The following is a 12,607-nucleotide window of genomic DNA, read 5'->3' as shown; positions in this document are numbered from 1 at the left end:
GAGGGGCGTGGAGTGCGTGAGGAGCGGGGTTTTGAGAGGCGGAGCTTCGAGGGACTGTCAAAAGTGGGAACCTGGGCGCCTGCGGCAGACAATTTTCCGTTCTCCTCCCTAGAGGAAGAGTTGCCTTTAAAGGACTAGTTTTTTTGTTTGTTTTTTCTGCGGTGCGCGGGCTTCTCACTGTTGAGGCCTTTCCGTTGCGGAGCACAGGCTCCGGACGCGCAGGCCCAACGGCCATGGCTCACGGGCCCAGCCGCTCCGCGGCATGTGCGATCTTCCCGGACCGCGGCACGAACCTGTGTCCCCTGCATCGGCAGGCGGACTCTCAACCACTGCGCCACCAGGGAAGCCCTAAATTTTGCTTTTTAAATTTTTAATTAGTTGACTAGATTTAAAGGTAGGGTTGATTAATACATTGGAAACCAGTGGGCCACTAGGCAACATTTACAGGAAAATTCCTTGAGTGTTAAATAAATAAATGAAAGATTTTGAAGCCAAAACACAGTTTAATTAATCTAATTATGAAAAGTTGGGGACTCAGGATTTGCATACTCAATTCTTGGAACGAGCTAAATTATTTGTAACGTTACCAACTAAGTATTTAGTTGAAAATGGTTTCACAGCAGTGGTACAATTACTGGAAAAACAATGAAACCAAATGCAAATGTGTAAAGGGCAATTTGAGACGTCCTTTAATAGACTTTAAACCATACGTTATTAAATTAGTAGAGACAAATGTAAAGATATCAATGAATTTCATAAAGATTATTTTTAAAAAATATTTTATTGCCATCCTATATAAATTTTAAAAAATATTTGCAGCACAATGATAAGAAATCTCTGCTGTGAAAATTACATATTGAAATGACTTATTTGGAGAGTTCCTATTGGCTGTCAGTCTTACCTGATGCCACCAGAGACCCTGGGGACAAGTTTTGTGTTTCACCTTGTGAGCTGAACTTTGTGTTCTTGCAGCTTCAGTCCAGGTGATAAAGCAGACGGAAGAAGGAAAAGCAAGAGACTGTCATACAGGGTGAAGTAAGTCAGAAAGAGAAAAACGAATACTGTATGCTAACACACATATATGGAATCTAAAAAAAAAAAGGTAGGGGCAGGACAGGTATAAAGACGCAGATGTAGAGAATGGACTTGAGGACACGGGGAGGGGGAAGGGTAAGCTGGGACGAAGTGAGAGAGTGGCATTGACATATATACACTACCAAATGTAAAACAGATAGCTAGTGGGAAGAAAAAATAGCTATAAAAAAGAAAAAGCTAGCTATTTTTTTTTTTTTAACTTTTGGCTGTGTTGGGTCTTTGTTGCTGCACTAGGGCTTTTACAGCGAGCAGGGGCTACTCTTCGTTGCGGTGGCTTTTCGTTGTGGTGGCTTTTCTTGTTGCAGACCACGGGCTCTAGGCACGCAGGCTCAGTAGTTGTGGCTCATGGGCAGGCTCAGTAGTTGTGGCTCATGGGCTTATTTGCTCCGCAGCATGTGGGATCTTCCCAGACCAGGGCTCGAACTCACGTCCCCTGTGTTGGGAGGGGGAATTCTTAACCACTGCGCCACCTGGGAAGCATGGAACAGGGAGATCAGCTCGGTGCTTTGCAACCACCTAGAGGGGTGGGATAGGGAGGGTGGGAGGGAGACACAAGAAGGAGGGGATATGGGGATATATGTATATGTATAGCTGAGTCACTTTGTTATCAAGCAGAAACTAACACACCATTGTAAAGCAATTATACTCCAATAAAGATGTTAAAAAAGAAGGAAAATCAATAGAGCTCTCCAGGAAGGCTTGCAGCAAAGGCTCATTCCCTTTGGACTCTGGACCATGCCCCTGGGGGTGCCTCGGGACTGCCCAGAGCTTCCCTTCCTTCCACCCTCCCCGTCCCTGGTTTCCAGGATTGACAAAAGAGAACTTTTGTTTCTGGCCTTGAGCCCTAGTTTAAGTGCCCCAGCAGCAACCTCAAACAGGCAGAGGGGCCAGGTGGAATAAAGCACCCTAAAGAGTTTTCCTAGAACCACAAGCTGGCAGCCCCAGCAGGCTCTCACAGCCTCCCCACCCAGTTTCTGGATGGGGATCAGAGATAATCTGGTCTTGGTCACCTAGCCAGTCAACACTGGTCTTCCAGTCCAGGGCTTCCTCAGGTTTCTCTCCTGCCTTCATCCTCCCAAAGCCAGGCACTCCCAGCAGTGTGCTAGGATGTGTGCTCACCTCAGGGTTGGTGGAGGACCAGGGAAAGACCTAGCAGGCTTTGTTTCCTATGAAGAAAAACTCTGGAAAGGTCTTCTGGAGAGTGTGGGCAGTGAACCTGCAAGGCAGGGCAGACCCAAGGTGGCGAGAGTACCCACAGGCCCCACGGAGCCAGCAGGGCCAGGGTCATTAGCCAAGCCCACCAGGTACCAAGCCCAGGGCCTGCGAGAGACGAAGTTGAGCCCCAGCACCTGAGTCAGAGACAGAGTGTTCTGAGCTGGCAGGCAGGGCCCAGGCTAGCATCTGAGAGACATTGCCCAACAAATTGGTCACGGTGGAGATTTCTTCCTTCCTCAACATCAGATGGTCAGTTCTCCTCATTCCATGTCTCATTGTGGCTGGGTCAGCTTCCATCCAGAGCAAACCGCATGAAACATAAATCACTGAGGTCTGGAGTCTGATGAAGTTAAACCCAGCAGAGCTTTTTAGAACTCTTGATTCAGCCTGTCTAAAAACCATGAATCATCAGACACAGCCCCTGGTTTCATTTAGGAAAGCGCCATTGGCTAAGAAGTTTTGGGAGGATTGGGAATGGTGCTGCGCTGCCCTCCTTCGGGGAGAGGGTGCACGGGGAGGGGGGAGAAGAGGTGCCTAGAAGGAAAAGGGAGAGCTGAGCAGGAGTCCAGGCCTCAGCAGAGCTGCCTGTCTCTCTGTCCTCCCCATGTCCCCAGCAGCCTTGGGACAATACTGTGCCAAGCTCCCCTGGACACCAAGTGTCAGCCCAGGGAAGGGACAGGACTGAGCACTGTGATGAAGGAGCTGTACTGTCTGTGAACCATGGGCTGCTTCTCGCCTCACAGAGCGACGCTTCCACAGGCAAAAAGGAGCCCAGCTTCTTCTTCAGGTCTACGTGGGTCCTCAGCTCTCAGGGGTCTCCCTTCCTCCCTGTACCCATGACCCAGGCCCCCTGCATCCTGGTGGATTATTTCAGTGTTTGCCACTCCCATGTGTCTCCCAGATGGAGGCCGCACTAATGTCCCTGGTATAGGGAGCTGCTGCCACAAAGTATGCCAGATTCCCAAGTGCTCTAAAACTGTAAAAGGAAAACCAGACAAAACCCAAACAACACAAAACAGAAACCAGGTCTTGGTTCTAGCCCCCTGTCTACACTGCACTTCTCTTGGCAATGCTGCTGAGGCCAGGCTCGAAGCGAGGGCCGTGTCTTCTGGCTGAGGCTGGGCACCACTCGGCCTCAGGCCTCCAGCTCTCACACTGTTTTGTGGAGGGAGAGCAGCTGAGGCTGGATGAGTGGCTGGATCATGGTTCTGTAGCCAGAACCCCGGGCTGGGACTCCTGGATCAGACACTAACTCTATGTGACCTTGTGCAAGTCACATGACCTCCCTGAACATATGATTCTCATGCTGGGGATTACTGTAATGAGCAACGCAGTGCATAAAGGGCCAGGTGTGCTCATAAGGGGAGAAGCCGTGTGAGGGATCACAGTGGTGCAGCAGTTCGCCAAGTCCTCCTGTTCCCTCCCTCATTATAGACGTGCCTTTGGTGAAGTGGGGAACCAGAGAGCTGGGGCCTGGGAACTGGCCTGTCTCCTGCGCTGCTGTCATCAGGGGAAAGCAAAGTCGCCGAACACAAAGCAACAGGACATTTCACAGAAAGGGAATACTCTGAAGGCCCCACCAATGGCCCAAGTCCCCGGCTGGATAACCGCTGGTGGCCCACCCTGACCAAGGCTCTCAGTGCAGGAAGCTCCAGCTGTCTGGGCCCCCGTGGAGCTGAGCGAGGGGGTGGGGTGCAGGGCTCGGCACCCAGCTCTTGGCACCCCACCAGAGACAGCGTCAAAGATAGTGGCGTGCACTCTTACTGGTCACAACCTGCTACCCTCCCTCCTGTGGCTCATACCTCCCAGGCAGGGACAAGGGCCAGGAGGACACACCAATTGTCTGGCACTCACATCTGGCCCGGAAATGAATCTACGATAGCTGCAGGCTTGGGTCTGTGTCAAAATCCAGATGTCAGGGCCTCCCTCAGCAGCAGGACACCTGGATTCCAGGGCCAGAGATCCACAGGCAGTGGGGTCGCCTCGGCTTCCTGCTGGGTTCATAGTCCTCCCAGGGCCCTGATCAGGTGCCTCAGGCCAATCTTGCCCCTCCAGAGCCAGGGCACAGTGCCCCCATCCCCACTATTTTTTCTGTTGGTTAACATTTTTATTACCCAAGTATAACAGGCACGAACATTTAATGGAACTCAGGAAAGAGTGGCAAAACTGTCCTAACTTTATTTTTCTAAATCCGAGAGAATTGCTAGAAGCTCTCCGGCCGGAATTGATCCCGTCCAGCCTCCATGAACATCCCCAGAGCATGCCACGTCCCCCCTCAATGTGAATAGGGCACAGACCTCCATCATTCCCCCCACAGGAGGAAGCCCCTGTCTCTCTTCCAAGTCTGGGCACTTTCATGGAATGCAACTCCCCTGGGGAGCAACCCAGCTCATTCTCTCAATGGGGCTAGTACTTGTTAAAGGCCTCGGCCCTCAGGCAGCCCCCAAAACACTAAAGGTTGTTACCCCAGAATGGGAGCCTGGCCACACTGTCTGTGCAGAGAAGGGAGATCATCTCTTCATTTTATCGCTCGTGCATCTGCTCCCACAAACAACTGCAGAATAATCTCTGCACTAAATTATTCAGACATTTTCCTGCCATATGTGCAAATACCATTCTGTAGTTTGCTTTTTTCCCTCAGACCTCTTTCTAATCAATAAGTATAGATCCACTTCATCATTCTCAGTGGTCGCCTAGTACTTGATTGTTTGGATGATCCTCATTTTACTTAGCACAGTCCCCCACTGATGGTGGCTTCTAGGTTTTCAGTGTTACGAGGAATGGCAGGGTGAACACTGCTGCACGCAACAAACACTCCCTCCCGCGCTTCTCCCTCAGGGCCGATGGGATAATCAGGAAGCCTGAGTTTGGAAAACCTAAGGGGGAGCAGGTGAAAGGAGTCTGCCAGAGCTTGGAGGGGACTGACAGAAGAGGGAGATGGCAAAGCCACAGCATCTCAGCCTGCCCCACCAGGTAGAGCTTTAGCAGATTATCCTGTGATGCTCAAGGCCTTCCTGGGAAAGGAGGGGGGAAGGCAGGGGTGATCCTGCAATTTTAAAAATGAAGACTCAGATAAAATGACTTTCTTCAAGGCAGTATGAAGGGTGAGCCTCAGGGACAAGGGGAAACCCAAGACCACGGCACTTCCTTCTGGCGGGAGAGACCAGAGGTGGATTCATAAAACAGAAGAGCAAACTGAGGCTCAGAGAGGGGAGTGGACTTGCCCAGAGTGACACAGCAAATGGGAAAGCGGAGGGCCAGACATAATGACCATTGTTTGTATGGCTTCTTCCTGGCCCTCTTCCCGGGCCCCCTCCCTGGTGACCTGGCACACAACTTGCACAAGGGCAGCTATCTTGGCAATGCCACGGTCCTCTGGTTTCTGGTCCATTGAGCCTATCACTTCGCATGACATCCACACACCGCCGGTTCCTCTGCCTCCCAAGCTGGGTATAGGTCCTGGAGCCCAGATGAAGGCAGCAGCCACGTTCCCTGCCAGGGGACTGTGCCAGAGAAGGAAATGAGGCTTGTCTGGCACAACCGGCTCAGCCAGGCAAACCTCATTTCCTTTCTGATGGGGGAAGAAGTTCCAGTTCTAAGAAGAAATTGGCCTCTAGGAATGTCCGAACTCCCACCTCCTGGAAGAAACAGGAGGAGAGTGTGTCTGGGAGTGTGGTGGAGACTTGGCAACCTAGAACTCAGTCATCTTCTCATTTCCTCAACCTCTCCCCCATCCTTCCCACACACAGCTTCCCTCTGTCACCAGCAGCAAATGCTCCTGCCTGGGGAGGTTTTACTCATATATCAATACCTGCATGGGCACCCACCCGCCTGGGCACCACAGCCCTGCTTCCAAAGGACATTAGTGATTAGGCATCCAGGTCACATTCTCCCATGGAAAAGAGATACTATACTGGGTGGGGGGGGGGGTCTGGTGTCCACCAAATCCACACCCACGGCTACTGGGCTCTGCCTGGCTCAGACTTGGTTTGGTTCTCAGGTGAAGTGGGAGACTAAGGGCACTTCTCAAGGAAATGGCAACCCCAAGAGCCTGGCCCTGGCCCCCTTCCTCCCTGGCACCTTGGAGCCCACCAAGGCGGGGTTCAAGCCCCCCTCCATCACCAAGGCCGCCAGTCCAAACACCTTCACTCAGGGGAGGCAGGAAGGGGTGAGGAAGCAGCACTGGTGAGGTCCTGGGTGTCTCCAGAAGAGGAGCGGTCACTTGCCCTGAGATCCACTCACCCATCTGCCACAGACACGTGCCCTAGAAGAGGAAAAAAGGAAGATCCCCAGAACACCTGGTGTGTGCATGTGTATATGTGGGTAATGTGTGCACAGCAGTCTCTATGTATATCTCAGCACGTGTGTTCACCTGCACTTTAAAAAATTTAACAAATATTTGTAACATGTATAATGCTTATTATGAGCCAGTCTGAGTGCTTTATAAGATTAATTCACTTGACAATCCTATGAAAGAAGTACTGTTATCCCCATTACACAGATGAACAAAGCGAGGCACAGAGAGGCTGAATCACTCACTCAAGGTCGTGGAACTAGGAAGAAGGAGCAATAGGATTTGAACCCGAGCATTCTGGCCTCTCCTAGGCACATGTCAGCATATATGCATCTGCGTGGATATGTGCATATTTGGGGAGGGAAGGGTGCCCCACTTAACCCGGACCTTACAGTTTGGAAAGCCCTGTAAGGCAGCACTTTGTCCAAAGGAGTCTCCTGGCTGGAAAGTCAGATCTGAGTACTAGCCACCTCTGCTCAAGCCTGAGTCCACTAGGGCTCCTTCCAGCAGTCACAGGGATGGGTGGAGACAGCCAGATGGCCCTGGTGGGGCTACAAGGGGCTGCCCTTCCTGCTCTGTTTCCCAACCGGTCCCACAAGCACAGCTCCATCCCAGCAGGGCCTGCAGCCCCCTCAGCCTGGACGGTGGGAGTGACCTCTCCGACACACTGGTTTCCTCCGGCCCATTTCTTCCAGATGCCAATTCAATCGAAGCAGCATGTCAGAGGCTGCTGATGCCTGACCCCAGGGGCACTGCAGAGGAGGAGCAGGTGGTGCCCAGGGTACTTACTGTCTCAAGTCCTTGGGTCACAGCTAAGACCTTTGAGAGCGTCTGGTTAAATTTCCTGGGGCTGACAAGAAAGCTTATTTATCTAAGCTACCCTGTGAATACCTTGTGTAAATGGCTCTGAGAACTATCTCAGAACCATGCTGGCATTGGTGGAAAACAGCAGAATGTGGCCGGAGAACTGCTAGGGAAACTTCTACTCTGAAGTGGCACCAGCTGCTGCATAGTGAGTACCTGTGAGGTGTCAGTCACTGTGTTTCAGACACATCATCCCTTTTAAGCCTCAAAAAGTCTCTACGTGTTATTACTCCCATTTTACAGATATGAATATGAGGCTCAGATGGGGAAACGGCTGATCCCAGTGAGGTGCGTGCACCCTGTGTGATCCCAGGCAGGGCTGTGGAGCGTGGCCAGGTGAGGCGCCACCTCCTCCCCCCACCCAATCCCCCAGCCTCCCACATGAGGCAGGCACAGGAGGCAGACCTCTGCTTTCCTCACATCCTCCCAGCAGGCAGCCCCAGTCACTGCCCTCCAGCTCTGGGAGAACCCAAACCCCTTACATCAGAAGAGAAACCACCTGCCGTTACAAAGATAGGGTCATTTATTCACGTTATATTACTGGCTTTTAAAGGCAAAAATACAGTTCTGTTATGAACACCAAGGTCAGACATTCCCCCACTTACAATGGTAAATACATACATTTGCATACACGGGAAATTGAGATACACAGCACAACAGGTCTCTAGGACAGGGACGCTCCCCTCCCAGCCGTGTGGGGTGGACGCTCCCCTCCCAGCCGTGTGGGGTGCCCCACATCCAGCCCTCAGGTCAGCAGAGACCCTGCCCAGGCTGAGTCAGCACCAGCATTTCCTTTACCCTCTTATGCCACCCCTGCCCTCCGATCCTTCCCAAAGGCCACTTTACAGGGTCACCAGCAACAGAATGGACAGAAATAGAGAAAGTCACAGCACATGACAACTTCATGGTGACAACTTCCAGGTGAAGGAAATGGTCCCTGAACCCTCAGCCCTGAACTCCCCAGTGAGGAAACAGGACCTGCAGCATCTCATGAACCAGGCAAGGTCCAGGCCTAACCTTGGGACCCCATTAGCGCACCGGAAGATCAGCAAATGGGGAAGAGGTGCAGCAGGATTTCCCTTGGTCCTGAGAATGAACCACATACTTGACTATTACAATGGAACATGAAAGAAAATGCAATAGGAAAACAAAAAAGGAAAAAAAGTCAGAATTTTGTTTTAAGAGTAAAGTAAGTAACAAAGAGGTTACCACCCAGGATATTTGTCTCCTCTCTTCTAAGGCACTTTGGAAAAGTCAGGATCTGGGGATAGAAAAAGAGGCCTTCATTCTTTGCACTTCCCAAAACTCCCTGTCAGTACATTCCTGGCTTTATCAACATCACTGTTAAGGAGTGGGGAACTGACAGAAGGAATACTCTTTGCATAGCCCAGCTGCTTCTGCAGTGGAAAATAATTTGTAACCAATACAAAGGCTTCTGGAAAAAGAACCACATTAGCATCTGAGATGCTCAAAGTGATAAAGGCACAGGTTCAGACTGGGGCCAGGCATCAGCTCAGCCTCTACACTGAGGGCTGGTTTCCAGGCTGCTACCAGCTGTAAGGTCCACTCTGGGGTTAGAAAGCTGAATTTTAAGCCCTCAGCCCAGGCTGGACCCAGCAAGGGCACCCAGTGGCAGGAACTGCCTTGTGCATCTCAACCCAGGCAGGCTAAAACCTCTGGCAGCAGAGGTGGGCTTGGGGAAGATACCGCTGTGGGTCAGCCTCCCAGAAGTGGGAGCACCTGCTAAAAACCTGAGGGGGAATGGGAGGCTTTAGGCACCAGAGTGGTCGTGGGGGACTGTGGGTGGTTTCAGCCGAACTTCTTTCTAGATCTCTAATGAAAAGGCACATTCACGCTGGAGAATGAATGTTTGACCCTGAGCGCCACAGGCCAGTTTTAGGGAACAGGCAAGAGGAAAAGGAACAAAAAGGGGGAGGGAGGGAAGAGAGAGGCAGCAGAAGGGAGGAAGGAGAAAGAGGAAGGAGAACCGGTCCTGCAAGGTGGGCCAGGCAGTGTGGCCATCAGAGCCCAGGAGGCAGCACCCAGGGGCCAGAGGGAGGCTTCCTCCTCCTGCCTTGGCTAAGGGCCAGTGAACAACCTCACGGCTGTCATTTACAGCTCCACAGCCTAGGGCCCTAGCGGGAGGTCTTGGGGTCAGTCTGAGGAGGTGAGGGTTCCCTCAGCCCTGCCCACCGGGGGAGGGGAGGGAGGTGGAGAGGTCAGCCAGGCAGGCCGAGGCTTCTGTCTCCCCCAGGAGTCCAGCTCAGTAGTGCTGATGTGGAGGCCTAGCTCTCATCAAGGGGTCCGAAGATGACTCTGCTCTTCAGAAAACCTGGCCTGCCAGCTACATCAGAGGCCCATGCGTGGCCACTATAGCATACATCATTTTTTCCCTTAAAAAATGCTCAGTCCCCTCCCCACATTTAAAACACCACAATAAAAATACACGGGAAATTCAAGTTTATATAGCATGCTCAGAAAAATAAATTGCCACGACTAAACACTATGCAATTCTGGATCAACACAAAATCAAGCTAGCTCGTAATTAGAGCCTGATTTGTTCTTTCTTTAAAATACTACAAACTGCTATTTAAAAAAAGGATTTACATTCAGAAATCAGACAATCTGGAGAAAGGCCACTGAATGTGGTAACACCCAAGGCTTTTGCTCTGGTGGCTAAAGTCGCCTTGGAATTTACACGTTAGCAGGGTGAAAGGTCCAAGGCTCAAGTTTTAAAATTCTTTTGCTAAGGAAAGACACACACACACACAGTGATTGTAACAGTTGCATACCACGGAAAGAGGGTGGGGAGAAGGGGGTAAAATGAGAATGGTTGAAATCGTGTTTTTCTGTTATAATGTGACACCGAAAAAACATCACACCAAATCCAATTTCAGCAGCACTCTCCAATTTTTCATAAAGTAATAATACCACAATTTAAAGCAAAATTCTTACCTATATCACAACAAATTAGCAGTTTTTCGCAGGGAATGAGTCCGACAGTCACCAAATTTGGGGCTGTGTATAGCTCTGATTCTTTGGGGTGACACTGTGAACATGTTGAGAACCCCCCAAAGGCTGACAGTTGCTATGCTTACATACACCTCGTGGGGCTAAGAAGTCACATGCCGAGCCAAGTTGGGGGCAAAATATCCCACTCGTCCTGGTCGTCTGGAAAGGCGTCTGAATGATGAGCCGAGAGGGTCTATCACTCTGATTGGTAAGAATGAGAGGGACCAGCCCAGCAGATTGGCAGAGACACACAGCAGAGGTCCCTGGTCATTTTCAGGTCTCTTATCATTGCACCAAAATGCTAGCTCGGTGTCCCGATGTCCACTGTGATTTTGGTATACAACGGGTATCTCTGCACGTCCAACACCAGGTAGGTGAGTGTGTTCAAACCGTCAGAGAGCATTGTCTCCTTTGTGTGTGCAATTCGGTCGAACCTACAAGGAACAAACGGGCAAAGGGTTGAAGCCAAAACAAAAATCTTAAAAAAAAAAAAAAACTTTAAACATTTGTACTTTTTGGCCCCTCCTCCCCACTCCTACTCCAATCCTGTCCCGTGGATTGAACCCTCAAGGCATGAAGCCCATTCCAGAGCTTCATTCCTACAGCTTGCCCCACCTGAAAGGGGAAAGAAGGAAACACACACAGGGGAGAGAATAAAACACAGAACACACCTCTGAGGATTAGGTTCATTTTTCTTGTCTCTTGAGTGGCGGATCATCCGACACTTGCCGATCACAGCACTTGGGCGAGATACAGACATGCCTTTAAAAGCTAATCTGTAAGGCGTAAAGAGACAAGTCGTCATCACAGAGCTTCCATAAGTCTCGGGTCCCACAGTCCCAGCTGCAAGACTCTTGTCCTGTCCACCAACCTGTCAGCTGTTCTCACCCAGCCCACACCCCAGCCCAGTGTACAGGCATTGCTTAAAACTCACACGCCTTTCCCATAACATTTTACCACTGGTTCTAGATCGTGTTGGTGACCACCCTGTGCCAAGCACTGGAGGTGTCTGCCCTCACGGACTTTATAATGTGGGTGTGCTTAGAACACAGGGCCATCGGTGCCAGTACGGAGGGGACGAGGGAAGGGTGGCGATGCACGCAACAGAGGGAGAAGCAACCGACTCTACCTGAACAAGACTAGGCACAGCCAAATCGTGAAGATGAGTGGGTGCTTTTGCCAGAGCATTTCGGGCAGTCAGGACAGCACAGGCAAAGGCAGGGAGGCGAGAGCAAGCACAGTGCCCTCAGGGAGTACCACAAGCTTCTGGGGACTGGTGAACAGGGTCTGGGGTAGGAAGTGGCCGGAGATGAAGCCGGAAGGAAGGGCAAAGATGACATCATGGAGGCCTTCTTAGAGCTTTTAGCATCCCCAAGAACAGTGCCAGTGTCGGACAGGGATATAACACAGTCATCCCTCGGTATCCGCGGGGGACTGGCTCCAGGACAACACCCCCCCTTCACAGTGGATGCTCAAGTCCCTTATATAAAATGGTGTAGCATTTGCATATAACCTATGCACATCCTCACTCTCCCATATACTTTTCTTTAAGCCTTATTTATTTATTTAATTTTTATTGGGGTATAGCTCCCATATACTTTAAATCACCTCTAGATTACTTATAATACCTAACACAGGGACTTATCTGGTGGCGCAGTGGTTAAGAATCTGCCTGGCAATGCAGGGGACATGGGTTTGAGCCCTGGTCCGGGAAGATCCCACATGCCACGGAGCAACTAAGCCCGTGCGCCACAACTACTGAGCCTGCACCCTAGAGCCCGTGAGCCACAACTACTGAGCCCACGTGCCACAACTACTGAAGTCTGCGCACCTAGAGCCTGTGCTCCATAGCAAGAGAAGCCACCGCAATGAGAAGCCCGTGCACCACAACCAAGAGTAGCCCCTGCTCACTGCAACTAGAGAAAGCCGGCGTGCGGCAACAAAGACCCAACGCAGCCAAAAATTAATTAATTAATTAATTAATTAAAAATAAAACCTAATACTATGTAAATGATATGTAGCTATTTGTAAATACAATGTAAATGTTATGCGAATAGTCGCCCGTGCACAACAAATTCAAGTTTTGCTTTTTAGAGCTTTCTGGAATCTTTTCTCCCAAATATTTTC

General features: G+C 50.7%; 1 protein-coding gene across 1 annotated transcript in view; it reads right to left on the bottom strand.

Moving 5' to 3' along the window:
* Positions 1 to 7,973: 7,973 nt before the first annotated feature.
* B4GALT1 (beta-1,4-galactosyltransferase 1) overlaps positions 7,974 to 12,607 on the bottom strand; it is an 81,149-nt gene continuing 76,515 nt past the window's right edge. The window contains exons 8-9 of the mRNA XM_022551697.3: positions 11,152 to 11,256; positions 7,974 to 10,914 (exon numbers count right to left, since the gene is read on the bottom strand). Coding sequence (XP_022407405.1) covers positions 10,782 to 10,914; positions 11,152 to 11,256 — 238 coding nt within the window. The 3' untranslated portion in view covers positions 7,974 to 10,781. The remainder of the gene's footprint in view (positions 10,915 to 11,151; positions 11,257 to 12,607) is intronic.

Source organism: Delphinapterus leucas, chromosome 6 (genome assembly GCF_059928025.1).
Source record: "Delphinapterus leucas isolate spDelLeu-1000000601 "Yukka" chromosome 6, BTC_Dleu_Yukka2, whole genome shotgun sequence".
NCBI classification, from domain to species: Eukaryota; Metazoa; Chordata; class Mammalia; order Artiodactyla; family Monodontidae; genus Delphinapterus; species Delphinapterus leucas.
Note: the sequence above shows the minus strand (reverse complement) of the source record. Positions and strands in the feature narration are given on the sequence as shown.